General features: G+C 46.2%; 1 protein-coding gene across 1 annotated transcript in view; it reads left to right on the top strand.

Moving 5' to 3' along the window:
* Positions 1–23,128, top strand: part of gab2 (GRB2-associated binding protein 2) — a gene marked incomplete at both ends in the record, with an annotated part of 91,428 nt that overhangs the window by 16,256 nt on the left and 52,044 nt on the right. Inside the window, one exon of the mRNA XM_080536045.1 lies at positions 15,378–15,678. Within this exon, the coding sequence (XP_080392171.1) occupies positions 15,378–15,678 (301 nt within the window). The remainder of the gene's footprint in view (positions 1–15,377; positions 15,679–23,128) is intronic.

Here is a 23,128-nt window from a genome sequence, read left to right on the forward strand (position 1 = left end):
TTCCTCCTCTCTTCATCTCCTCTTCCTCTCCTCTTCCTCCTCTCTTCCTCCTCTCTTCATCCTCTCTTCATCCCCTCTTCCTCTCCTCTTCATCTCCTCTTCATCCCCTCTTCCTCCTCTCTTCATCTCCTCTTCATCTCCTCTTCCTCCTCTCTTCCTCCTCTCTTCCTCCCCTCTTCCTCCCCTCTTCCTCCTCTCTTCATCTCCTCTTCCTCTCCTCTTCCTCCCCTCTTCATCCCCTCTTCCTCCTCTCTTCCTCCCCTCTTCCTCTCCTCTTCATCTCCTCTTCGTCCCCTCTTCCTCCCCTCTTCCTCCTCTCTTCATCTCCTCTTCCTCTCCTCATCCTCCTCTCTTCATCCTCTCTTCCTCCCCTCTTCCTCCTCTCTTCCTCCCCTCTTCATCCCTTCTTCATCCCCTCTTCATCCCCTCTTCCTCTCCTCTTCCTCCTCTCCATCTCCTCTTCCTTCCCTCTTCCTCTCCTCTCCATCCCCTCTTCCTCCCCTCTTCCTCTCCTCTTCATCTCCTCTTCCTCCCCTCTTCCTCCTCTCTTCATCTCCTCTTCCTCTCCTCTTCATCCTCTCTTCATCCCCTCTTCCTCCTCTCTTCCTCTCCTCTTCATCTCCTCTTCATCCCCTCTTCCTCCCCTCTTCCTCCTCTCTTCATCTCCTCTTCCTCCCCTCTTCCTCCTCTCTTCCTCCTCTCTTCATCCCCTCTTCCTCCCCTCTTCATCCCTTCTTCATCCCCTCTTCATCCTCTCTTCATCCCCCCTTCCTCCCCTCTTCCTCTCCTCTTCATCTCCTCTTCATCCCTTCCTCCTCTCTTCATCTCCTCTTCATCCTCTCTTCCTCTCATCTTCCTCCTCTCTTCATCTCCTCTTCCTCCTCTCTTCATCTCCTCTTCATCCTCTCTTCATCTCCTCTTCACCTCCTCTTCATTCCTTTTCTGTGTAGGAGGAGGCAGGCTAATTTAAAAAAGACGGCCAACTAGTGGTCGTTGTGTGTAAGTAGCAGCTTCCCATTGTAAAGACTATGGTCATTTGACCCCCGAGGCGGCTCTTATAGTAGGTAACATAGACACGCCTGTTCTAGTGTTAATGTTTTTTTACAGGACACGTACATTCTCGACAGTAATGTCCTGTCTACACTACATGTTGTGAAACGCTGCCTCCAATAACCCCGCCTCTGGAACTCTCTCCCTCAGCCACTCAGAGACTCACCCTCACTCTCCACTTTTAAATCCCACCTCAAAACCTACCTGTTCTCCCATGCATACAACCTCCCCTACCCCTAACCATCTCCCCTAACCCTGCCACCCCCCCCCTGGACAGTGTTGTGTTAATTGTTCCCTGTGTCTGTTTGTTAACTCTGTGTTCTATGTGCTCATGTAATCTGTTGCTTGTTGTTTCTGTGTTTTCTGTTTTTCCCATATTGTCAGTGTCTTTGAGAACTTGGAAAAGCTCTATATAAATACAATGAATTCTTCTTCTTCTTCTTCTTCTTCTTCTTCTTATTATTATTATTATTTCGGGAGCTTAGAATGATAAGGTTCTATCTCCGTTTAGGGTAGTTCAGAGATATTGAGCGTCAAAGTTTTTACATTCCATTATGTTTTGTGAGATGGAACCTTTCAAAATACCTGTCTGTCTGTCTGTCTGTCAGACAGACAGACAGACAGACACGTATTTTATGAATTATTAACTAAAAAATGTCAACATTTAAAAAAAATAACACCACACAAGCATTAATAAACACCTAATGGATCAGATTATGTAAAAAAAACTTATAATTCTAACGTCATGACTTATTACTAATAACCCTGTAACTGCAGGGACCTCAGGATCGGTGCTTCTAAACAGGGAGTCATTCTAGAATCATTTGATGACCGTGTGTTCCGTGTTGGAGAGCTGCAACTCTCACAGCAGCTGGGCCGTATTGACTGAAACTAGAAGCTCAATAGGCCTCACCCATCCACACCCTCCCCTCATCCCACATTATATCTCTCTCTCTCTCTCCCCCCCCCTCTCTCTCTCTCTTTCTCCCTCTCTCTCTCTCTTTCCCCCTCTCTCTCTCCCTCTCTCTCTCTCTCTCTCTATCTGTGTCTCTCCCCCTCTCTCTTGCTCTCCCCCCCTCTCTCCCCCCCCCCCCTCTCTCTCTCTCTCTCTCTCTCTCTCTCTCTCTCTCTCTCTCTCTCTCTCCCATCCCTGCTCTGTCCAGCCCCATCCATCCATACAGCATCCAGACTGATAGGACCTGTGAGAGGTCTGAGAGCCAGACTGCAGTCACGTGCTCATGGAGTTATGTAGAGAAGCTAGAAAAACGAATTAGGCCTATAATAATAATAATAATAATAATAATAATAATAATAATAATAACTGTATTGGTATAGCGCTTTTCCTGCAAACGTGGCAGCTCAAAGTGCTTTAATCATTATATAATCTTAATTGAATTATTTAGTCATTTAAAGGCAATATTAAAAAGATGGGTTTTTAGTCTTGACTTGAACATAATGTGCTGAGGTTGCATCCCTAATGTAAACTGGCAGTGCGTTACACAATCTGGGTGCATAAAATGAGAATGCAGCTTCACCAAATCTCTTCTTTTGTACATGTGGTACACAGAGAAAACCAGCGTCGGAAGACCTGAGAGCTCTATTGGGTTGATATGCTAGCAAAAGGTCTTTCAGATATTCTGGTGCTGTGCCAGTGAGAGCTATCATCCTAAAATGAGTATAAGTTCTTACGTAGTGATCGCTGTAGCTTTGCTATTGCTGCCCATCCCCTTCAAGAGTAGAGCAACGTCAGTGATTATAATTATTTCTACCTTGAGGTGAATTCGGACAAAGAAATCGGGTGTAATTCAGTCACGGTGATCACAAGGTCAGCAGAACGGCGGTTCGATACCCGGCTGGCCACATGTCGAAGTGTCCTTGGGCAAAACACTGAACCCCAAATTGCTCCCCAAATGTGTGGGCCGGCGCCTTGCATGGTAGCTTGCCTACCTCGCCATTGGTGTGTGAATGTGCGTGTGAACGGGTGAATGAGAGGCCGTTGTAAAGAGCTTTGGAATAAGGCGCTATATAAGTCAGTCTATTTACCATTTACCAAAAACAAAACAAATCATGTTAATAATAATAGCTGGTTGTCTAAACACGGTCAACAGGCCTGTATACATTTGAATAAACATAATGTTTGCAGACACGTGACCCCGTCCCCAGGCTAGTGAGCACAGCACAGACAAGCCTGGAATATCAACCACTCAATGTTGGCCTTAGTGGGCGTGGCCATATGATTCTATGGGTGTGGCCTTACCAGGAAGTATTTTAGTAGAACAGAACAGAACAGAAAAATCGTGCAAATTATGATGCAAGCATGAAATTTGGTTTGGTTGTTCTCCAGGGCTTACTGATTAAATCTGCCCGATTGGCCACTTGAAAATCCAATATGGCGGCCATTTTTCAAGATGGCCACTAAATTGGCCTCCCGAAGTTTTTAGTTTTTTTTCCATAGGAATGTGTGTACTCGGATGATTTGAAAGATCTTGTGTGTAGAATTTGTATTTTTCAAAGGCAATCAAAAGACTCCAAACCATGGGTCAGACAGACCCCGGGGAAGGAACGTGACGTCTGGTAGCGAAGATGTTCCCCCAGAGCTCAAAGGGAGAGAGAGAAACTACAATACAAGCTATCTAATTCACAAAGGACATAGCAAGCAGCTGGCTAACAGTGGCTTCACGAGGCGTCTGCGCCTCACATGGTAGCTTGCCGCCATTGGTGTGTGTGTGTGAACGGGTGAATGAGAGGCCGTTGTAAAGCGCTTTGGAGCAGCTTTGGAGCAGCAAAAAAGGCGCTATATAAGTGCAGTCCATTTACCATTTCACAAGGATTAAAAAGTCTGATACAACCTCAGATTCAGTGGTCGTTTCATGTCACATTTATGGGTAAAACTATCACAGTAGCAAGTACAAACATCTAGTTGTGTCCCCTAACCCAGACTCTGCCACTGGGTCTATCTGACCCAGACTCTGCCACTGGGTCTATCTAACCCAGACTCTGCCACTGGGTCTATCTAACCCAGACTCATACAGCCACTGGGTCTATCTGACCCAGACTCTGCCACTGGGTCTATCTAACCCAGACTCTGCCACTGGGTCTATCTGACCCAGATGCTGCCACTGGGTCTATCTGACCCAGACTCTGCCACTGGGTCTATCTAACCCAGACTCTGCCACTGGGTATATCTGACCCAGATGCTGCCACTGGGTCTATCTGACCCAGACTCTGCCACTGGGTCTATCTAACCCAGACTCTGCCACTGGGTCTATCTGACCCAGACTCTGCCACTGGGTCTATCTAACCCAGACTCTGCCACTGGGTCTATCTGACCCAGACGCTGCCACTGAGTCTATTTGAACCAGACTCTGCCACTGGGTTTATCTAACCCAGACTCTGCCACTGGGTCTATCTGACCCAGACTCATACAGCCCACTGTGTCTAACCAGATGGATTAGTAATGTAGAAACAGACCTCCAATGCCATGGCCAGATAATCCCATTTCATTAGTTTCAGCTGTGTCTTTTGCTGTCAAGAATGATCAATAAAGATCAATTGAAGATAAATGATAGCCTCCTACAACTGCTGCAACAGCCCACAGAGGAGCAGAGTAACCAACAGTATGTGGTATTCTGTAGTAAGAAGTAGTTAGTAAAAGAATGAGACCGGGAGACACGCTGCTGCTCTTCACTTCGCACTTTATTCAACTCTTCTTAACATCCGGAAGTGCATACATCACTTCCGTCACTGCATACATCACTTCCATACTAGCGCCCACTGGCGGTATAAACAGGACACAACATTTCCCCCTTTCTTAAAGGAATTACAGTACTCAACGAATGCAATATTCTGTAGACTGGTGTCAGTACAATTGAAATAAAATGAAAACTAAGGAAATGAAAATGAATGAATCAGCAGAATGAATAACAACAATAAACAGTTTATGACAGTGAAACATGAAATGAACATTCACTTTTGTCATTGCATTGTAGGACCTTTTTGTACTAAGTTAGAACCGTGTTCTATCCTACCCTTTTAGTACGTTCTCTACGGCACAAAGTCTACCAGCCACCTAGGTGGGTTTCTGACTCTCAGGTTCCTTCTTGGACCTGGTTCATTAAACACATTCTCTGTCTCGGGCACCATGAACTCCTCTAGCTCAATCTCCTTTTCACCACTGGTGCCAGACAGAGCATCCTTGGGGAAGCGTGTAAGCTTGGATGCATTCCATTTTCGACCATCACTGAGCAGGTATGTATTCTGTCCTGCTTTACTAACTACTGTCAGCGGTTCTGTGAATCTTGATGATCCCTTTTTTTACATGCTCCGGTCTGCGGACACGTACGGTGTCATTCACTTGGAACATGGGCACTTTCGCTCCCCTCATTCTGTCTGTGTACTCCTTACTCTCCTGTTGCTTGCGTCTCACTGTCTCCTGCACTTTCTCATGTGACTTAATTTGTTGTGAGACAGGGAGGACATTTAGTTTTGTACGCATCTTTCTGTTCCTCAGCAACTCAAAGGGAGTAGCTCCTGTAGTAGCATGCGGCGTAGCGCGATAGTTCAGTAAGAACTCTGTTACTGCATGTTTCCATGGCTTGTGCATTCTCTCAGCCGTCTGAATACACTCTTTGAGAACTCGATTAAATCTCTCAATAGCCCCGTTGGCTCTTGGATAATAAACACTGGAGCGCAGGTGCTTTATCTCTCTCTCTCCCAGAAAGCTTGCAAAAGCATGGGAGGTAAACTGACATCCGTTGTCAGAGACCAGGAAGGAAGGGTTACCTTCACGACTAAACACTGTAGTCAAGAAGCTAATAACCGCCTCTGTAGTTACAGTAGAGACAAACGCCACCTCTGGCCACTTACTGTAATAGTCTGTGAGTGTAATAGCATAACGGCAGTCCCATGTCGCACAGTCAAAGGGACCAACAATGTCAATGGCCACCTTCTCCCATGGTCCACCTGGCAGTTCCACTGGGGTAAGTGGTGCAGGCGCAGTTTTGGCTGTTTTGTCATTGTATTGACAGGGTACACATGAGCCTACTAATGTCTGGACACATCTGTCCATTTGCGGCCACCAATATAGCTCTCGTAGTCTCTGTTTAGTACGCACTATTCCCTGATGCGCTTCATGAGCTAAATTTACAACTTTAGACCGTAGTGTAGTAGGAACCACCACACGGTCGGGGCCTCTCATGACAAGTAGTTCATCCACAGCCAGTTCATCTCTCACTCTAAAATATGGAGCAAGTTCCTTTGTCACATTCTTACTGCATTTTGGCCAACCTTTCTGTATCTGCTGTCTCAGTTGAGTCAGTTCAGGACAGGCCTCACAGGCAGCAGTGAACTCGGTCACAGATATGGCATGTGAGGAACCTGTGAACACAGTAGCCACCATGTCTGGCTCCTCCTCCACCTCTCCTGTCGAAGGCAGAGGGAGTCTGGACAAGCAGTCAGCAGTCACATTACGTTTCCCTGGATGGTAAGTGACATCATAAGTAAAGCATAGTAGACGTGCAGACCATCTCGCTATTCTCAGACCTGCGCGACCCGTACCCCTGGAAGTGAGTAGGGTTGTCAACGCTTGGTGGTCTGTGCGTAGGACAAAACGATGTCCCCACAGGTAGGTTCTCCACCTTTCCACCGCCCAAACGCATGCCAGCGCCTCACGCTCGACGGTAGAGTACTTTCTCTCTGCAGGAGAAAGTGTCCTGGACGCAAAAGCTATGGTTCTCTCTGTATTGTCTGGGTGAATCTGGCTCATTACAGCCCCCAATCCATAGTTAGAAGCATCGGTAGTGACATAAGTAGGTAACTCAGGATCATATAATGCTAAGGTAGGACTCTCAGTAATCAGTCTCTTAACCTCAGTAAAACTGGACTCTGCATCCGCTGTCCATTCAAACTTAGTGTCAGTAGATTCCCTGAGTGTAGCACGTAGCGGTTCCACCACAGTAGAGAAGTCAGGTATGAATTTACTATACCACGATGCAAGTCCTAGGAAGGACCGCAGGGAGGATGTGTCGTGCGGGGCAGGCGCGTTCGCCACAGCACTGACCCCGTCTTGGTCAGGATGAAGACCATCTTTGGACACAGTGTGGCCCAGGAAGCGCAGAGCTTTCTGGTTGAACTTACACTTGTGCATGTTCAGTTTAAGTCCCACTTCATTTAGAGCATGTAGCACTCTCCGTAGGCTGACATCGTGATCCTGCTGTGTGATGCCGTAGCAAATCACATCATCCAGGTAGGCCTGTACGCCTGGCAGGCCTGTCAGTACAGTCGACATCATTTTCTGAAAAGCTGAAGGAGCAGAAGCGAGGCCAAATGGCACTCGGCAGAAACGAAAGAGACCCTCATGCGTGATAAACGCAGTTAAATCACGGCTATCTGGATGCAATGGCAACTGGTGATAAGCAGAGGCTAAGTCTATAGTAGAAAAGACTGTGGCTCCACGGAGCTCAGCGAACAGTTCATCCATGTGCGGTAAGGGATGACAGTCACTGATGATTGCCTTATTAGGTTCTCTGAGGTCAACACACAGGCGAGGCTTTCCTCCCCCCTTTCTCTGGGTCACAACTATAGGTGAAACCCATGGAGATGCGTCTATACGTTCTATAACGCCTTTTTCCTGTAGATCTGCGAGCTCATCGGTCACAGCCTGCCTCACTGAGAACGGAAGCCTCCTCAGTTTCTGCTGTACTGGCACAGCATCTGGTTTAACCTGTATTTTGTGCATAAAACCTTTTGCACACCCTAACTCCTGTACTAGAACCTCTGGTTCGGTCTGTGGAGTGGTACTCTGTACAGTAGGTGCTCGGAGCACAGTAGGAGAGCTAGCAGAGCTAACAGTAATAATTTTGTTACCCTCAATGCACATCTGCAATGCTACAAATAAATCTAGTCCCAGCAATGCATTTCCTGATTCAACCACTATCAATGAACCTGTAACTGAATGTCCATTATGAACAACTGTAGCATGCATGCAACCTTTAACAGGAATTTTCTCTCTGGAGTAAGTAAGCAGATTCACTGTAGGCTCAGCAAGGACACATGTATGGAAAAGTGTCTGGTAAGTACTCTCTGGAATAATAGAAACAGATGAGCCTGTATCCACTATCAGCTCAACATCATGGGAATGATAATTTGCATCAACTCGTACAGTACACATAATTTTATCATTCACGACGGCCCCCTGCATGTAAAGCACAGTAACGTCATTCACCACTACCTCACGCACCTCTTTTTGAGCCGATCTACACACCTTGGAAAAATGTCCAACTTTTCCGCATGTATTGCAAGTCACCTTAACCGCCGGGCATGTAGGCTTGTTAGCTAAGTGTCCTGTGGATCCGCATCGGAAGCAGGCGCGCTGATTCCCAGTTGTAGCTGGCTGGCTGTAGACCGTGGCAGGTGCAGTCGTCGTCGGAGCTTTCTTCTTGCCCTTGTCGAACCTCCTCCTCGTCGGCTGTTTCTCGATGGCTCTCACCGAAGCTGTAGCTCCAGAGAGAACGTTGGAGTTCCGTAGTCCAGCCTCGATTTGTAAGGCCATTGAAGTAGCTTTGTCCAGAGACAAGTCCGATTCAAGCAAAAGTCTGTCTCGTATGCGTGTATTAGCAACACGCTCAATCAGTTGATCACGAATCATTTGTTCCTCCATGGCACCAAATTCACAAGCTGCAGCTAGCTCGCGTAATGAAGCAAGGAACTGATTAACCGTCTCGTCAGGACCCTGAGCTCTCTGTCGAAATTTGTGACGTTCAGCAATCACATTCACCTTAGGAACAAAGTACTTTTTCAGTCCATCCACGGCAGAAGTGTAGGTAACACCCGTATCCTTTAGAGTGTAGAACAGTCTTTGTCCTTCGGTCCCAAGTGCATGGAGAAGGACCGCGCGCTTTCTTTCCTCCGGCCATTTTTCTCCGGTAGCATCAATTACGAGCATGTAATTTTCAAACATTCTCAACCAAGTAGGAAAAGAAATAGCAGGTTCGCCTGGCACAGGCATGAACGGTGTAGGTAAGGGTACGGAAATAGCCATCCTCGTCGCCAAAAATGTGGTATTCTGTAGTAAGAAGTAGTTAGTAAAAGAATGAGACCGGGAGACACGCTGCTGCTCTTCACTTCGCACTTTATTCAACTCTTCTTAACATCCGGAAGTGCATACATCACTTCCGTCACTGCATACATCACTTCCATACTAGCGCCCACTGGCGGTATAAACAGGACACAACACAGTATGAAACGGAGATATTGATAACAACGCCTTACTTATTATACTTTTACTATATGCAATATGCACTAACCATGCAATTGGCTTTTCCATTGATTGGCCAATGACTAACACTAACCTGAAGTCTCTGTTTGCAATCTTACTATCCTGGTGTTCAACTCTGCCAAGGATTGCAGCAAGACCCTCCCATTATCTTGTAATCTTAGCATGATCCTCCATGGTCGACAGCAAAGGACATCACACTAGTAAAATCAGGCTGTCTGGCCATCGATGGTGGTGGTCTTCGGCTGACACAGAGGTAGATAGAAAGCTATTTGCCATAACCAGTTGCCAAGCAAGCAAACATTTTTTGTACGTTTCTCAAGTAAATCCTCTGTGTATCCCTATTGATGTTACCGCGCGCAGTTTGCACACTAGTGACAGAAGAACTGCATCAAAACCATTTTCTGAAATGTCCATGTTTGGTTTTTTTTTAGGGGAAAAGTGTTTGGTGTTTGAAAATATGTAAATATATTAAGCCGATTAAGGAAATGGCTATGAGCCGTCTGTTTTCAACTGCCTTTCTCTTGGCTTATTCAAGGCTAAGTTTAACGCGTTGGTCCACCATAACCTTTTGCGCATTTGGGGCGGAAATGTCTGGGAATGAGACTAGCAGACACAATACTATCATCATCCAGAACTTTCCAGAACTCTACACACAAACCAAAAAATATTTTCTCTTCAGACACTTAACTGCTCTCTGTTGCCTCTGTGTTTTAGCGGGCTAACTGTTCCTAGCGCCTGAAATCTCAGGGTACAAATTGTTTTTTATGTCGTTATTTCTTACGGTGGCTCTTTCCTCCGATATCCTTGTCTTTAATTGTCTCTCTGTCTCACACAAGGGCATTTTAATAAGTAAACAACACCGTTTAGAGTTAGGGTTGGTCTCCGCCTGTGTTGAGTGCGTGTGGCCTATGTGCTGTCACACAGACCAATCAGAAGCCTGCATCTGTGACCCACAAAAGAGTCTCAAACGTCCAAAAATCATAAGAATGAAATTATCTTTACAAACGGCTGGTTATAGGGCAGGGAGAGTGTACAAACAAAAAGAGTCGCTAACCTCAGTCCTGGCTTGGATGCCTGGGTGTTTGTACAGCTGTGTGTGTACTCCAGCAGCAGGTAGGACAAGGCAGACACAGGTGGGGGGATGAGAGCCACTGCTACCTTCACTGTGTCTCCTGCTCTCGTTTTAGTGCAAGAGGAGGGAAACTATCGCCGGTCGCACATCCGCACCGGACACTACGACCTTTGACCTGGCCCACTTGTTTGGTTCTAGTGTTGTGGTGCTTGTACACATGTGAGAATTATGTTTGTTGATAGCTATCTCCGGTCATGTTGACAGCACATACAACTGACAGCATTACATACACACTTGGTTTTACTCTGTTACTCTAAAGGCACAAACTTTACAATTGATACGGACACAGTACGATTAGGCAACTCTCCTGAAGTACCTTCAGTATGAACGCATGGCTGACTGGTGAATTATGGCCAGAGGTAATTCTGTATCACTCTAGAATCGAGCCATAGGGATTGGACTAATAGTTACTGGATAGTGTGATCATATACTGTTCACAGATTTATTGAACACATTATGTGCATCTAAATAAGAGGCTATTACGATCCTAAGTGCTCCATGGCTACAGTAAATCTCAGCTACGTAAAGCCTTATATTATTATTATTATTATTTAAGCTATACAGTCGGTCTGCTATTGGGTCATATCAAGGAATTGTATTTATTTGCTCTGTGAGTTGAAGCAGCTTTTGTCTGCGTTGTTTGTGTTCACTTCTATCCCAACATTGTTTTGCTTCTATAGATATAAACAGAGATGAATATAGATAGACATAAATAGAGATGAAGAAACAAAAGGAATTTGACAAGACAAACTGATTTTTATTCTATTTTAAGTTCAGTAACTTTAAAACAAGATTCTATGTCCTTCAGATGTTTTGCTGCTTTTCCCAGTCTGAAATAGACTCTGAAGTCTGTTCCTTTGTCCTGTCCTGTGCTGTAGTCCTGTGTCTCTGGGTCACAGCCAGGACAAATTAAAGTATATAATATTTAATAAGGTAAGACAAAGCCTGTCGGATGATCGAATAGAGCTTTCCTTCAATTATTCACCAAACAGTAACGACTCTTGCGGATGATTTGAAGAGAAAACAGCAGCATATGCACATTTAAAACAGTCAAATAGACACCTTTCTTTTACTTCTGTTATTATATTTGATATGTGGGGTTATTGTTCTCTACATGGGGGATACCCACAGGCCTTATCAGTGGGACTGGTTGGACATTAGCATGTAAGTAAGTGAATAAGGAAAGCCACTGCTTTCTTTTCCTGTGGAAAAAAACCATAACTGATCCTATTTTTGGCATCAGAAGAAAGTCTCTTGAGTTAGATGGTTGTGTGGGGGCTAATCCATAGTTCTGGTCGGTTACTACTCTGGACATACCGGCCCGGTCACACTGACCTCCCTCCCAGGACTAGGCACCGTTCCAAGCCTCATTAAGTCATGTCCTCTCCTGGAGAAAGGCAATATATTTAAATGAGGAATATGTTGCAAGCAGCAAGCGCTATGGCTGTTACCTCTCCAAGCGAGTGGAACCATAAACCCATCACTGGAACACAGTTAGCGAAGGAGAGTAATGGACTATGGAAAATGGAAAATGGAAAAATATGTGTGTAATGTCTGCAGGGTGTTCCTTTATCGTAGCCGCTAGTCTTGTTGTTTTTTCCGTGGGCCTACCTCTTGCATTTCCTTTGTTTGGCTGTTAATTCTTTGTCCAGTGTTATGTTTTAACTGATAGTTTTGTCAGAGTTGTAGCTACCGGTTAGTGTTTGTTGTGTGCCATCTTTCTCAACCTGTTAGGAATCTTGTTCTTGCTGTGAGTGGGTGTGGATTAGAAAGGAAGGTTCTGGGAGGGGGGGGGGGGTGGAAGCTATCCTGGTTTAACCACGCCCTCCAGCCACAAACAAGGATGCAATACGGATATGGTGTCAACAGCAAAACATGACGCACACAACTACTTTTTCTTCACTGAAACAAAACAATGGCTGTTCTTCTCCCCCAGCGGTTGATGTTTTAGGAGGGTGGGGACTCTTATGCAAATGAGTAATTACACAAACAGAGCGTCTGCAAACGTCAGTGGGTGACAAGTCAGTACGCGTAGTCACGTCTAGGTTTGACAACCGTTCAAACGTGTGAGAGACAACCATAGCCCTCAGTGTAATAGAACACACATGTCTTCTGTCCAATGGCTACAACCCTGTTTAACACCGGGTCTCTCAGGCTGAATGGTGCTGTATGAATGCAATAGTTTTGCTGCAATACACAATGTAAAATAATAATAATAATAATAATAATAACTTTTATTTGTATAGAGCTTTTCCTGCAAACGTCGCAGCTCAAAGTGCTCCAATCATTATATAATCATAATTTAATTATTTACTCATTTAAAAGATGGGGTTTTAGTCTTGACTTGAACATAATGTGCTGAGGTTGCATCCCTAATGTAAACTGGCAGTGCATTCCACAATCTGGGTGCATAAAAATGAGAATGCAGCCTCACCAAATCTCTTCTTTTGTACATGTGGTACATAGAGAAAACCAGCGTCAGAAGACCTGAGAGCTCTATTGGGCATCAGATATATGCTAGCAAAAGGTCTTTCAGATATATTGTGATATATTTCAAAATGGTAAAATGATACAGTTGATGATGGTTGTTTTTTGGTTGCTGTTGTTTTGGTGATGCATTGAGTAGCACCTACAGTATCAGCACCATTAAGCTTGTGCAACCCAGCCCCCCAGCCCCCCCCCCCCCCCCCCCCAGCCACACCAGTTTGTCAGGCTGACAGAAAATTAGGACCTATTTTGCTGCCACCTGCAGATGCTATTACAGAGACTGCATTTCCTGTGAAAGATGGCGGGCGGTGGGTGATATTAAATCATTTCACCTCAGCAAAGTTATTGCTTTATTCCTTTAAATTAAATCTACGAAAGGCATTTGTAAGGCCGCTGCCAATTCTTCAATTTGAGAGGACCTAATTTGACGTCTTACGAAAAAATCTCTCTCTATTAGGCCTAAGTGTTAAAAGACTAAAGACTTTGTTACAGGACACGTCTCAACAACATCTTAGTGGTAAAGATGAAAAAAAAAAAACATCCTGGCAGGAAAATATAGACACACATCTCTGTCAACGTTCTCCTGTACTCAGAACAGTGGGAGAAAAACATGGAAGGAAGACCGACCGAGCCAGCTATTAGAACAACACAGGAGACACAACGTGATCCATTTTTCCGCTTCCTCCTGTAGGGTGTGTGTGTGGTGTGTGTGTGTGGGGCGGGGGGGGGGGCATTGGAAACAGTGGCCTTGGTTCCCTAGGCCCAGCGGAGGGGGTGGGGGCTGTGTTGATGGAGGAAGAGGGGCTCTGCAGGATCCTGGTGTCAGCAGGCTGGATGTGAGAGATGCTGGGCGGAAGTGCTCGGCTGGCAGGCGGCCAACGCTCCTGTTCCGTCATCCGCCTCTGTCTCCTAGCGAACGCCACAGAGAGACACACACACACACAGCTACCGCTAACACAGTCTCCTAGCCTGAGAACACCACAGAGAGCCTTTAAGGCAGCTACCGCTAACCGCTAACACTGGAACGCCACAGAGAGCCTTTAAGGCAGCTACCGCTAACTGCTAACACTAGAACACCACATCACCAACTGTCAAATCTTATTTTGAATTTGAAAGTGACAGTTAAATCTAAGTGACAGTTAAACATATGGATGGACCTTCTTGTTCTGTTGTGCATCTGTTGTTGTGTCTGTTTCAGGCACTGTGTTGTACAGTACAAACTGTACTCACTGCTTTTTAGTGTTCTGAGTTACAAGATTATTATTGTTATTTTGGTGGGAATTGGTGACCTGTGAAATAATCTTCTTCTAATCGCTTGTGTGTGTTTGGTTACTAGAGAACACACGTATGCCCTGTCCCCCCCCCCCCTCTCCTCTCAGTCAACGTGAGGCAGCAGGTGTTCATAACATGCGGTTTATGATCAGCTTTGTTTATTTACACTTTGCTAAGGGGAAACTCCCTCCTCCTCTGCCCGGTATTGGACGTCAGGCCCGCACGCTGACTCTCCTCTGGGGCTGCCAAGCTGTCAGTCTCGGTCCTGAGGCGTCTGTGTTTGCAGGAGGTTTTGCAGCGGTTTGTGTTTGCAGGAAGGGAAGTTGTCACAGAGAAGTTTTTTGTCTATGAGCTGCAGCTCTCTCTGTCTCCCCCTCACACTGTGACTGGGTTATCAGCACAGGAAATACGTTATGGGAGAAACACCTGCCTCGTACAAGCCTCCCTCCAACCACACTCATACTAATAATACACTGACACACATTACGTACACCCCAGACCTCTCTTCCTCTGAACCGAATCGGCTGTTAGATCAGAGTTCACACCCTAACTGAAGCCCTACTCTGTTGTGTTCTGTTACTATAGGAACATAGTTGTAGTAGTAAACAGTGAGCAGTTATAATGTTGAGCAAGAAATGAGCCAAAGGATCAGTTAATATTAGGGAATTATTAAGGACTTTTTCCAGCAACTTCCACTAGAATGTAATGACATTTTTTTTACATTACATGCAGTATAAAACAAAGCCTATTTTGGCTATTCTGGTTTTTGCCTTATGTGACACAGGCTGATCATTTGGTCCTCATGTCGGGATCTGATGTAATGATCAGACTTTTCTTTCGAAAAATGTGAATACATTTCCGTGTTGTTGAAAACCAACGACACATCGCTAGCCAACTAACACAGCTGGTTTTGTGAGCCTGCTAACAATGTAAAGTAGTGTTCTAGTTAACTAGGTAGCAGCGGGGATGGCCACATGTTGAAGTGTCCTTGGGCAAGACACTAAACCCCAAAATTGCTCCCAGTGAGCGGGCCGCCTTTGGTGTGTGAATGTGTGTGTGAATGGGTGAATGAGAGGCTGTTGTAAAGCGCTTTGGAGCAGCAAAAAAGGCGCTATATAAGTGCAGTTCATTTACCATTTATGTTCTATTTTTCTGTCACAGGCGTGGAAGAAACGTTGGTTCATCTTGCGCAGCGGTCGTATGAGCGGCGACCCAGACGTCCTGGAGTACTACAAGAACGACCACTCCAAGAAGCCCATCCGGGTGATCGACCTGCACTGCTGCGAGCAGGTGGACGCAGGGCTGGTCTTCAAGAGGAAGGAGTTCCAGGACAGCTTCGTCTTCGACATCAAGACCTCGGACCGCATCTTCTACCTGGTGGCGGAGACGGAGGAGGAGATGAACAAGTGGGTCCGCTCCATCTGTCAGCTGTGTGGATTCAACCAGTCAGAGGACAACCACGGTACGACCCCTGACCCTCTCTGACCCCACCCTGCCCCTGTATGACCCCTGACCCTCTCTGACCCCACCCTGCCCCTGTATGACCCCTGACCCTTTCTGCACCCTGCCCCTGTATGACCCCTGACCCTGCCTGTTTTGTTGAAGAAAGGGACTGATCTCTCTGTGGCCATACTTATCCTGAACACTGAACACAGACAGGCGTGTTTTGAACTAGCTCATTACGTATGTAAAGAACACTTTATTTTGCATGTTTGCCGCGACTCCTGATTTTCATAGCACATCTCGAGCCAGAGAGGAAGAGAGAGGGAGAGACGTCGGTTTGTAAATGTGTTTGTTTTCCTTTGCAGTTGGGTTCATAGATGAACACAGTTGTTTGTGTCGGTTGGTCTAACAGACCTGTATTATTCAATTACTTTTAAGGACAATGTTACATGTTAAGTACCTATATCTACCACAACAATTGTAAGTAGGAGATTAATCCTAATGTTTCTTGTTAAATACCTTATCTGAAGCAGTGCCAGGCCCTCACACACCAACCCGCTGGGGGATGCTGTAGATACGTGACACTGTCTGATCATTTGGTCCTCATGTCGGGATCTGATGTAATGATCTGACTTTTCTTTGCGAAAAATGTGTTGTTGAAAATCAATGACACATCGCTAGTCAACTAACACAGCTTGTTTTGTGAGCCTGCTAACAATGTAAAGTAGTGTTCTAGTTAACTAGGTAGCAGTGGGGATTACTCACCAAATCCATTGCGTTGTTGCAGTGTTTGGCTTGACTAGCGAGTTCGTGTTGTGATTCTCAACAACGTTGAAACGTAGTTCTGTGTTTCAAAAGAAAAGTCTGAACATTTTGATTGGTTGCCGATAATGAGGTCCAAATGATCAGACTGTCACATATAGGTAGAACCCTGTGCATGTAGCTGATCATCTCTAATACCGTACTGTCCAGATGCTTGACTGAAATAGTCAAAGCTTGAGTGAACGTGGTCCTTATGAGTGGATCACACTAGCTTCAGGTTGGATGAGAAATCATGTTATGAGGAATAACCTGTACTGTATCATCTGTGTTTATCGCAGACAGGGGTGAGGCCTTGTCAGAGTAGGTGGGGTAGAGAGGGTTGAGGTAATGACAAGGTAACATTACAGATTGTGACCCTTTTGGTATGAAACCTCACATCACGCAATATGTCTCTGTTTTAATTTTCACGGCTGTGTTTCCAACAATTACCGGCTTTTAACCTCTCTGTTCACATGCAGTTATAATCACTGTGAGGTAGCTATCTCAGTCTTTCAGTGGTGAGCTAGCTATCTTAGTATTTAGTGGTGTGCTAGCTACCTAGTCTTTTAGTGGTGACAGAAATGCCGTAAATAGAGTGTCTGTTTATCCCTCTCATTGTCTCTCTTAAAGTACTGACCTGTCCTCTTAGACCCTAATCACACTACAACCCCTTGTGTACATATTCCCTTATTTCAGGACACCAAACATATTGGAAAGTTGTCTTGACAGGTGTTTCTGGTTTGTCAGGTGTGTTCCGTCACATAATTTGTGCAGGTATAAGAGAACTGTCAATATCTAGTAGTAATTCTAGGCTTTGCATTTGCTTGTTGGAGTCTGTTGCGTGACGTTAGAGTTATAAGGTTCTATCTCCATTTCAAAAATTGTCAAAATTGAGTTTTTTACATAATCTGATCCATTAGGTGTTTATTAATGCCTGTGTGGTGTTATTTTTACAATGTTGATTTTTTTTGGTTAGTAATTAATAAAATACAAAGGTTCCATCTCACAAAACATAATGAAATGTAAAAACTTTGACGCTCAATATCTCTGAACTACCCTAAACGGAGATAGAACCTTATCATTCTAAGCTCACGATTGGCGTCTGTCAACATGAGGACCAAAGAGACGCCAATGAATGTCGAGGAAGCCATTATGAGACTGAAATATCGGAAAGATCAATGTGAAACCTAGCCAAAACGTGAGACTTACCAGAATCATTTGGGGCAGTCCCACTCATATTCTTTATTTTATTGGACAAATTCAGTGAAGACAGAGAGGAAAGTAAGGAGAAGAAGGGAGAGAGAGAGGGCATGTCAGCAGGGCATGGGACGGATTCTAACCCAATGCCGACATCGGCATATGTGTGCACTGTAGACCACAGTACTAGACCACTGGACCACCCCAGGCCATGGTGCTGGACCACTGGACCACCCCAGGCCATGGTACCAGACCACTGGACCACCCCAGGCCATGGTGCTAGACCACTGGACCACCCCAGGCCATGCTACTAGACCACCCCAGGCCATGGGACTGGTGCTAGACCACTGGATCACCCCAGGCCATCGTACCAGACCACTGGACCACCCCAGGCCATGATGCTAGACCACTGGACAACCCCAGGCCATGGTGCTAGACCACTGGACCACCCCAGGCCATGGTGCTAGACCACTGGACGACCCCAGGCCATGGTACCAGACCACTGGACCACCCCAGGCCATGGTACCAGACCACTGGACCACCCCAGGCCATGGTGCTAGACCACTGGACCACCCCAGGCCATGGTACTGGTGCTAGACCACTGGACCACCCCAGGCCATGGTGCTAGACCACTGGACCACCCCAGGCCATGGTGCTAGACCACTGGACCACCCCAGGCCATGGTACTGGTATCAGACCACTGGACCACCCCAGGCCATGGTGCTAGACCACTGGACCTCCCCAGGCCATGGTGCTAGACCACTGGACCACCCCAGGCCATGGTGCTAGACCACTGGACCACCCCAGGCCATGATACTGGTACCAGACCACTGGACCACCCCAGGCCATGGTGCTAGACCACTGGACCACCCCAGGCCATGGTACTAGACCACTGGACCACCCCAGGCCATGGTACTAGATCACTGGACCACCCCAGGCCATGGTACTGGTGCTAGACCACTGGACCACCCCAGGCCATGGTACTGGTGCTAGACCACTGGACTACCCCAGGCCATGGTACTGGTGCTAGACCACTTGACCACCCCAGGCCACGGTACTAGACCACTGGACCACCCCAGGCCATGGTGCTAGACCACTGGACCACCCCAGGCCATGGTGCTAGACCACTGGACCACCCCAGGCCATGGTGCTAGACCACTGGACCACCCCAGGCCATGGTGCTAGACCACTGGACCACCCCAGGCCATGGTGCTAGACCACTGAACCACCCCAGGCCATGGTGCTAGACCACTGGACCACCCCAGGCCATGGTGCTAGACCACTGGACCACCCCAGGCCACAGCTAAATGTATTGTTCGTGTACAGAAACAGAAACATGGTGTCTGCTCGAGTACAGGCAAACGGCCGCCAGCTTCTTTTGCTTGTTTGCACATGCAGTATACACACTCCTAGACAGAGGACACACACACACACACACACACACACACACACACACACATTTGCAACTCGATCTATGGTCCCGTGCATGAAAACATTTTGTATTTAGCTGCCTCTCCAAGGGCCTTTCTTCTTTTCTCTCCCTCTCTATTCCACTGTTCCTCTCTTTCTCCACCGTCCATCTTAAAGCGCCGGGTTGCGTCCTAACGATTCCCACCGTGGTTGGGCGCTCCGCCACGCCCCCAGCGGGCTCGCCACGCCCCCAGCGGGCTCGCCACGCCCCCAGCGGGCTCGACGCACGCGCAGCGGGCTCGATTCCGAAACGGCATACATTTTGCCGTCGCCACGCCCCCAGCGGGCTCGATTGCGAAATGGCATACATTTTGCCGGACTGCATACATTTTCGCGCACTGCGTGGCTATTTTAAACATTACCGTTTCAATCAACCACGTAATATGTCACTGTCAGATATTTATTCACCAGAACTAGTAAAACAGAGGTAGAGGACAACAGAGGGGCCAAAAAAGTGAGCTGTAAAAAAATATTCCCTGACCTCTCTTAAAAACTCATTGACTGCCAAAGACGCCAATTGGCGTCTTATAGAATAGTAACGTTGACTGCCAAAGACGCCAAGTGGCGTCTTATAGAAATTTTTTATTTTTTCGCGGGGATCGCGTTATTGACATGTTCTACACCTAGCGAGTGAATTTCAGACTTGGGTGTAATGTATTTCGGTCCCAGATGGGGGCAGTAGTTCGATAAAAGCCTGGAGAAGGAAGTGGCTTGCTGTGGGTTGTAGTAATGGCGAAACGGATCAGGGTATGTGCCAAACGCGGCGCGGAGCATTGCGGCGCGGAGCATTGCGGAGCATCGCGGAGCAGCGCGGCCATCGCGCGACTCTTCAAACAGTTCAGAGTCGGATGATACAGAAAAAGTGCAGAAAAATAAAATAAAATAAAACGTTCTGCAGAAAAAGCTCGTTTTCTCTGTTTATTGGTCAAAATCAGGTGTTTTTGCTGAAACCACCCTATGTTCTACGGCCGATTTCTAAACACTCAAAGAGGCTAGAAACAAACTTTCTTTTTCTGATGAAAGAAGAGAGTCTAAAGTTTTGGTAGATATGTTCAATGTTTATGTAGTCCGAAAATTCAATATTTGGTGGGTCTTCAAAGTTCAGCGAAAATGCCCCAAAAGTCTGGCAGTGTGGAGCTCTCCGCTCTGAACATGGCTGGCAGTCAAAGAGTTAACGAGACGAGCGATAAGTTACATTAAATTACAATATCAGAGCATAAAAACATCACAGGAGAGACATGGCAAATGTGCGTCCATGAGTGTGAGTCCATCCCACCAGCTAAGCAGTTTTTGAGTCGATTACCCCTACCAGCTTGTCTCCTATCTGCCATGTCCAAAACCAAGCTCTGCCTCTTGTTTAGTTATTTGTCAGACAATGCCACCACGTGTAAACTTTCCTTTTCACTATTGGTGGTAGAATTCTGGTAGCATTCTGTCACAAATCATTCTTAAGACACTTCTCCACCCACTCCACCCAGCTTGCACTATCTTCTTCACCTCTATTTTACGCTCTCCATTACTTTGGATTGTTGACGCCAAGTATTTCAACTCATCCACATCCTCCTTGTTACCTCACCAATCCACTGATTCCCTCATTCACTGGCTCAAACTTAACATAATGTTGATATGATTCTGTCAACAGCTGCAAGGACAGACACATGCCTGACTTCCCATTGGAAGTCAGGGTAAAGAACACCCACAACCACAACGCGTTTGTGGCCGAGGCCCTTGGGCACAGAGATGTGGGGAAGGCATCAATTGAGAGCCTGACGAGGCTTTTTGAAATCGGCCACTCTCCCACATCAGCACTTTGTGTGTTGAAGCACGACCTGCAAATGCAGTATGGCGTGATATATGTCCATGCCTCAGCGAACAGAGAGATCTGCCCAGACCTCCAGTTTGTCCAAAGGTGCACCTTTTTTTTAAGATCATATTGTAGTTATTATGTATGTATTGTCAAAAGACCCCTCACATGATTGGGGTTGAGACTGTATAATACTATGTTGATGATGGTTGTGTATGTGTCACACATTTGAACACATATGAGCAGTGGAGTGGGATGTATAGTTTGAAACGGTATACAGCATGCATATTATAACTTTATTGGCTAACATTTTTTTGTTCAGACTCTTGTGCAGGGGAGAGTATGGTGCACAGCAAGGCCCTTCTATGCTGGAAGCTCTGGAACGACAGGTGGTGGAGTACAACACCAAGTGTGGAGAAGTGTGTGCCAGGATGACCACTTCCTCTGCTGGAGCTCCTCTCATCGCGATATAATCGACTCAAAAACTGCTTAGCTGGTGGGATGGACTCACACTCATGGACGCACATTTGCCATGTCTCTCCTGTGATGTTTTTATGCTCTGATATTGTAATTTAATGTAACTTATCGCTCGTCTCGTTAAGAGAGGTCAGGGAATATTTTTTTACAGCTCACTTTTTTGGCCCCTCTGTTGTCCTCTACCTCTGTTTTACTAGTTCTGGTGAATAAATATCTGACAGTGACATATTACGTGGTTGATTGAAACGGTAATGTTTAAAATAGCCACGCAGTGCGCGAAAATGTATGCAGTCCGGCAAAATGTATGCCATTTCGCAATCGAGCCCGCTGGGGGCGTGGCGACGGAGTCGAGCCCGCTGCGCGTGTGTCGAGCCCGCTGGGGGCGCGGCGAGCCCGCTGGGGGCGTGGCGGAGCGCCCAACCACGGTGGGAATCGTTAGGACGCCGCCGGCGTCGGCGTATGCTTTGACAATGGACCTATCGCTAAGCCACGCCCCCATATCACAGCAAAAGTCACTACAGGCAGAAAACCCGGACAAACAACTTGCTAATATCTGATGGTGAAAAGCTTCTAGACTAAATGTTCTTGTCTTCTTAAATGTCTCAAAAAAACATGTCTATTACTTGCTGTGGTAAATCGGAAATGTGCCAACTCCCGCCATTGTAAGTCGTTGATTGAATAGAGCTCTCAGGTCTCCTGACGCTGGTTTTCTCTGTGTACCACATGCACAGTACAAAAGAAGAGATTTGGTGAGGCTGCATTCTCATTTTATCCACCCAGATTGTGGAATGCACTGCCAGTTTACATTAGGGATGCAACCTTAGCACATATTATATTATTATTATTATTATTATGTTCAAGTCAAGACGAAAAACCCATCTTTTTAATATTGCCTTTAAATGACTAAATAATTAAATGATGATTATATAATGATTGGAGCACTTTGATTATTATTATTATTATTATTATTGTTATTGTTATTGTTGTTATTATTATTATTATTACTATTATTATTATTATTATTATTATTATCTCTGTTCTGTCAGTGGCCCAGACAGCTACGGCCGAACTGAGTGAGGAATTATGGGCCTAAACAGAAAGCATAAACAAGCCTTCAGTCATTCATTGAAAACACGATGATATGCATACTGTATGTCTAATCTAAATATGGGTTTACTGGTCAAAACCAGCTCTTCAAACTTCAAAATCATACGGCTCGTACGGCTGATGGCTATTATGTGGTTTCATAGCGAGTCATTTTATTAAGATTCATGCATAAGAGAGATTCGTTGCAGTGGAGAGAGAGTTATGTTAGAGATACAGCACAGTGCTGCTGTATGTGTGTCTGTGTGCGTGGTGTGGTGATGGGGTGGGGGTGGAGATGGGGTGGGGGTGACAGAGAGACCGAGGGAGAGAGAGAGAGACACACAGAGAAAGAGAGACAGAGAGAGAGAGACACAGAGAGAGACACAGAGAGAGACACAGAGAGAGAGAGAGAGAGAGAGAGAGAGAGAGAGAGAGAGAGAGAGAGAGAGAGACACAGAGAGAGAGAGAGACAGACAGAGAGAGAGAGACACAGAGAGAGACAGAGAGAGAGAGACACACACAGAGAGAGAGATGGAGGGTGGGGGTGGGCGTGGGGTGGGGGTAGGGCAGCAGTCTGTATCGCTGCTCTGATCTCCCTGTGTGTCTGTCAGTGGAGGTCCAGCCGGGCAGGTTA

The sequence above is a fragment of the Nansenia antarctica genome (genome assembly GCF_963989245.1).
Source record: "Nansenia antarctica genome assembly, chromosome: 1".
NCBI classification, from domain to species: domain Eukaryota; kingdom Metazoa; phylum Chordata; class Actinopteri; order Argentiniformes; family Microstomatidae; genus Nansenia; species Nansenia antarctica.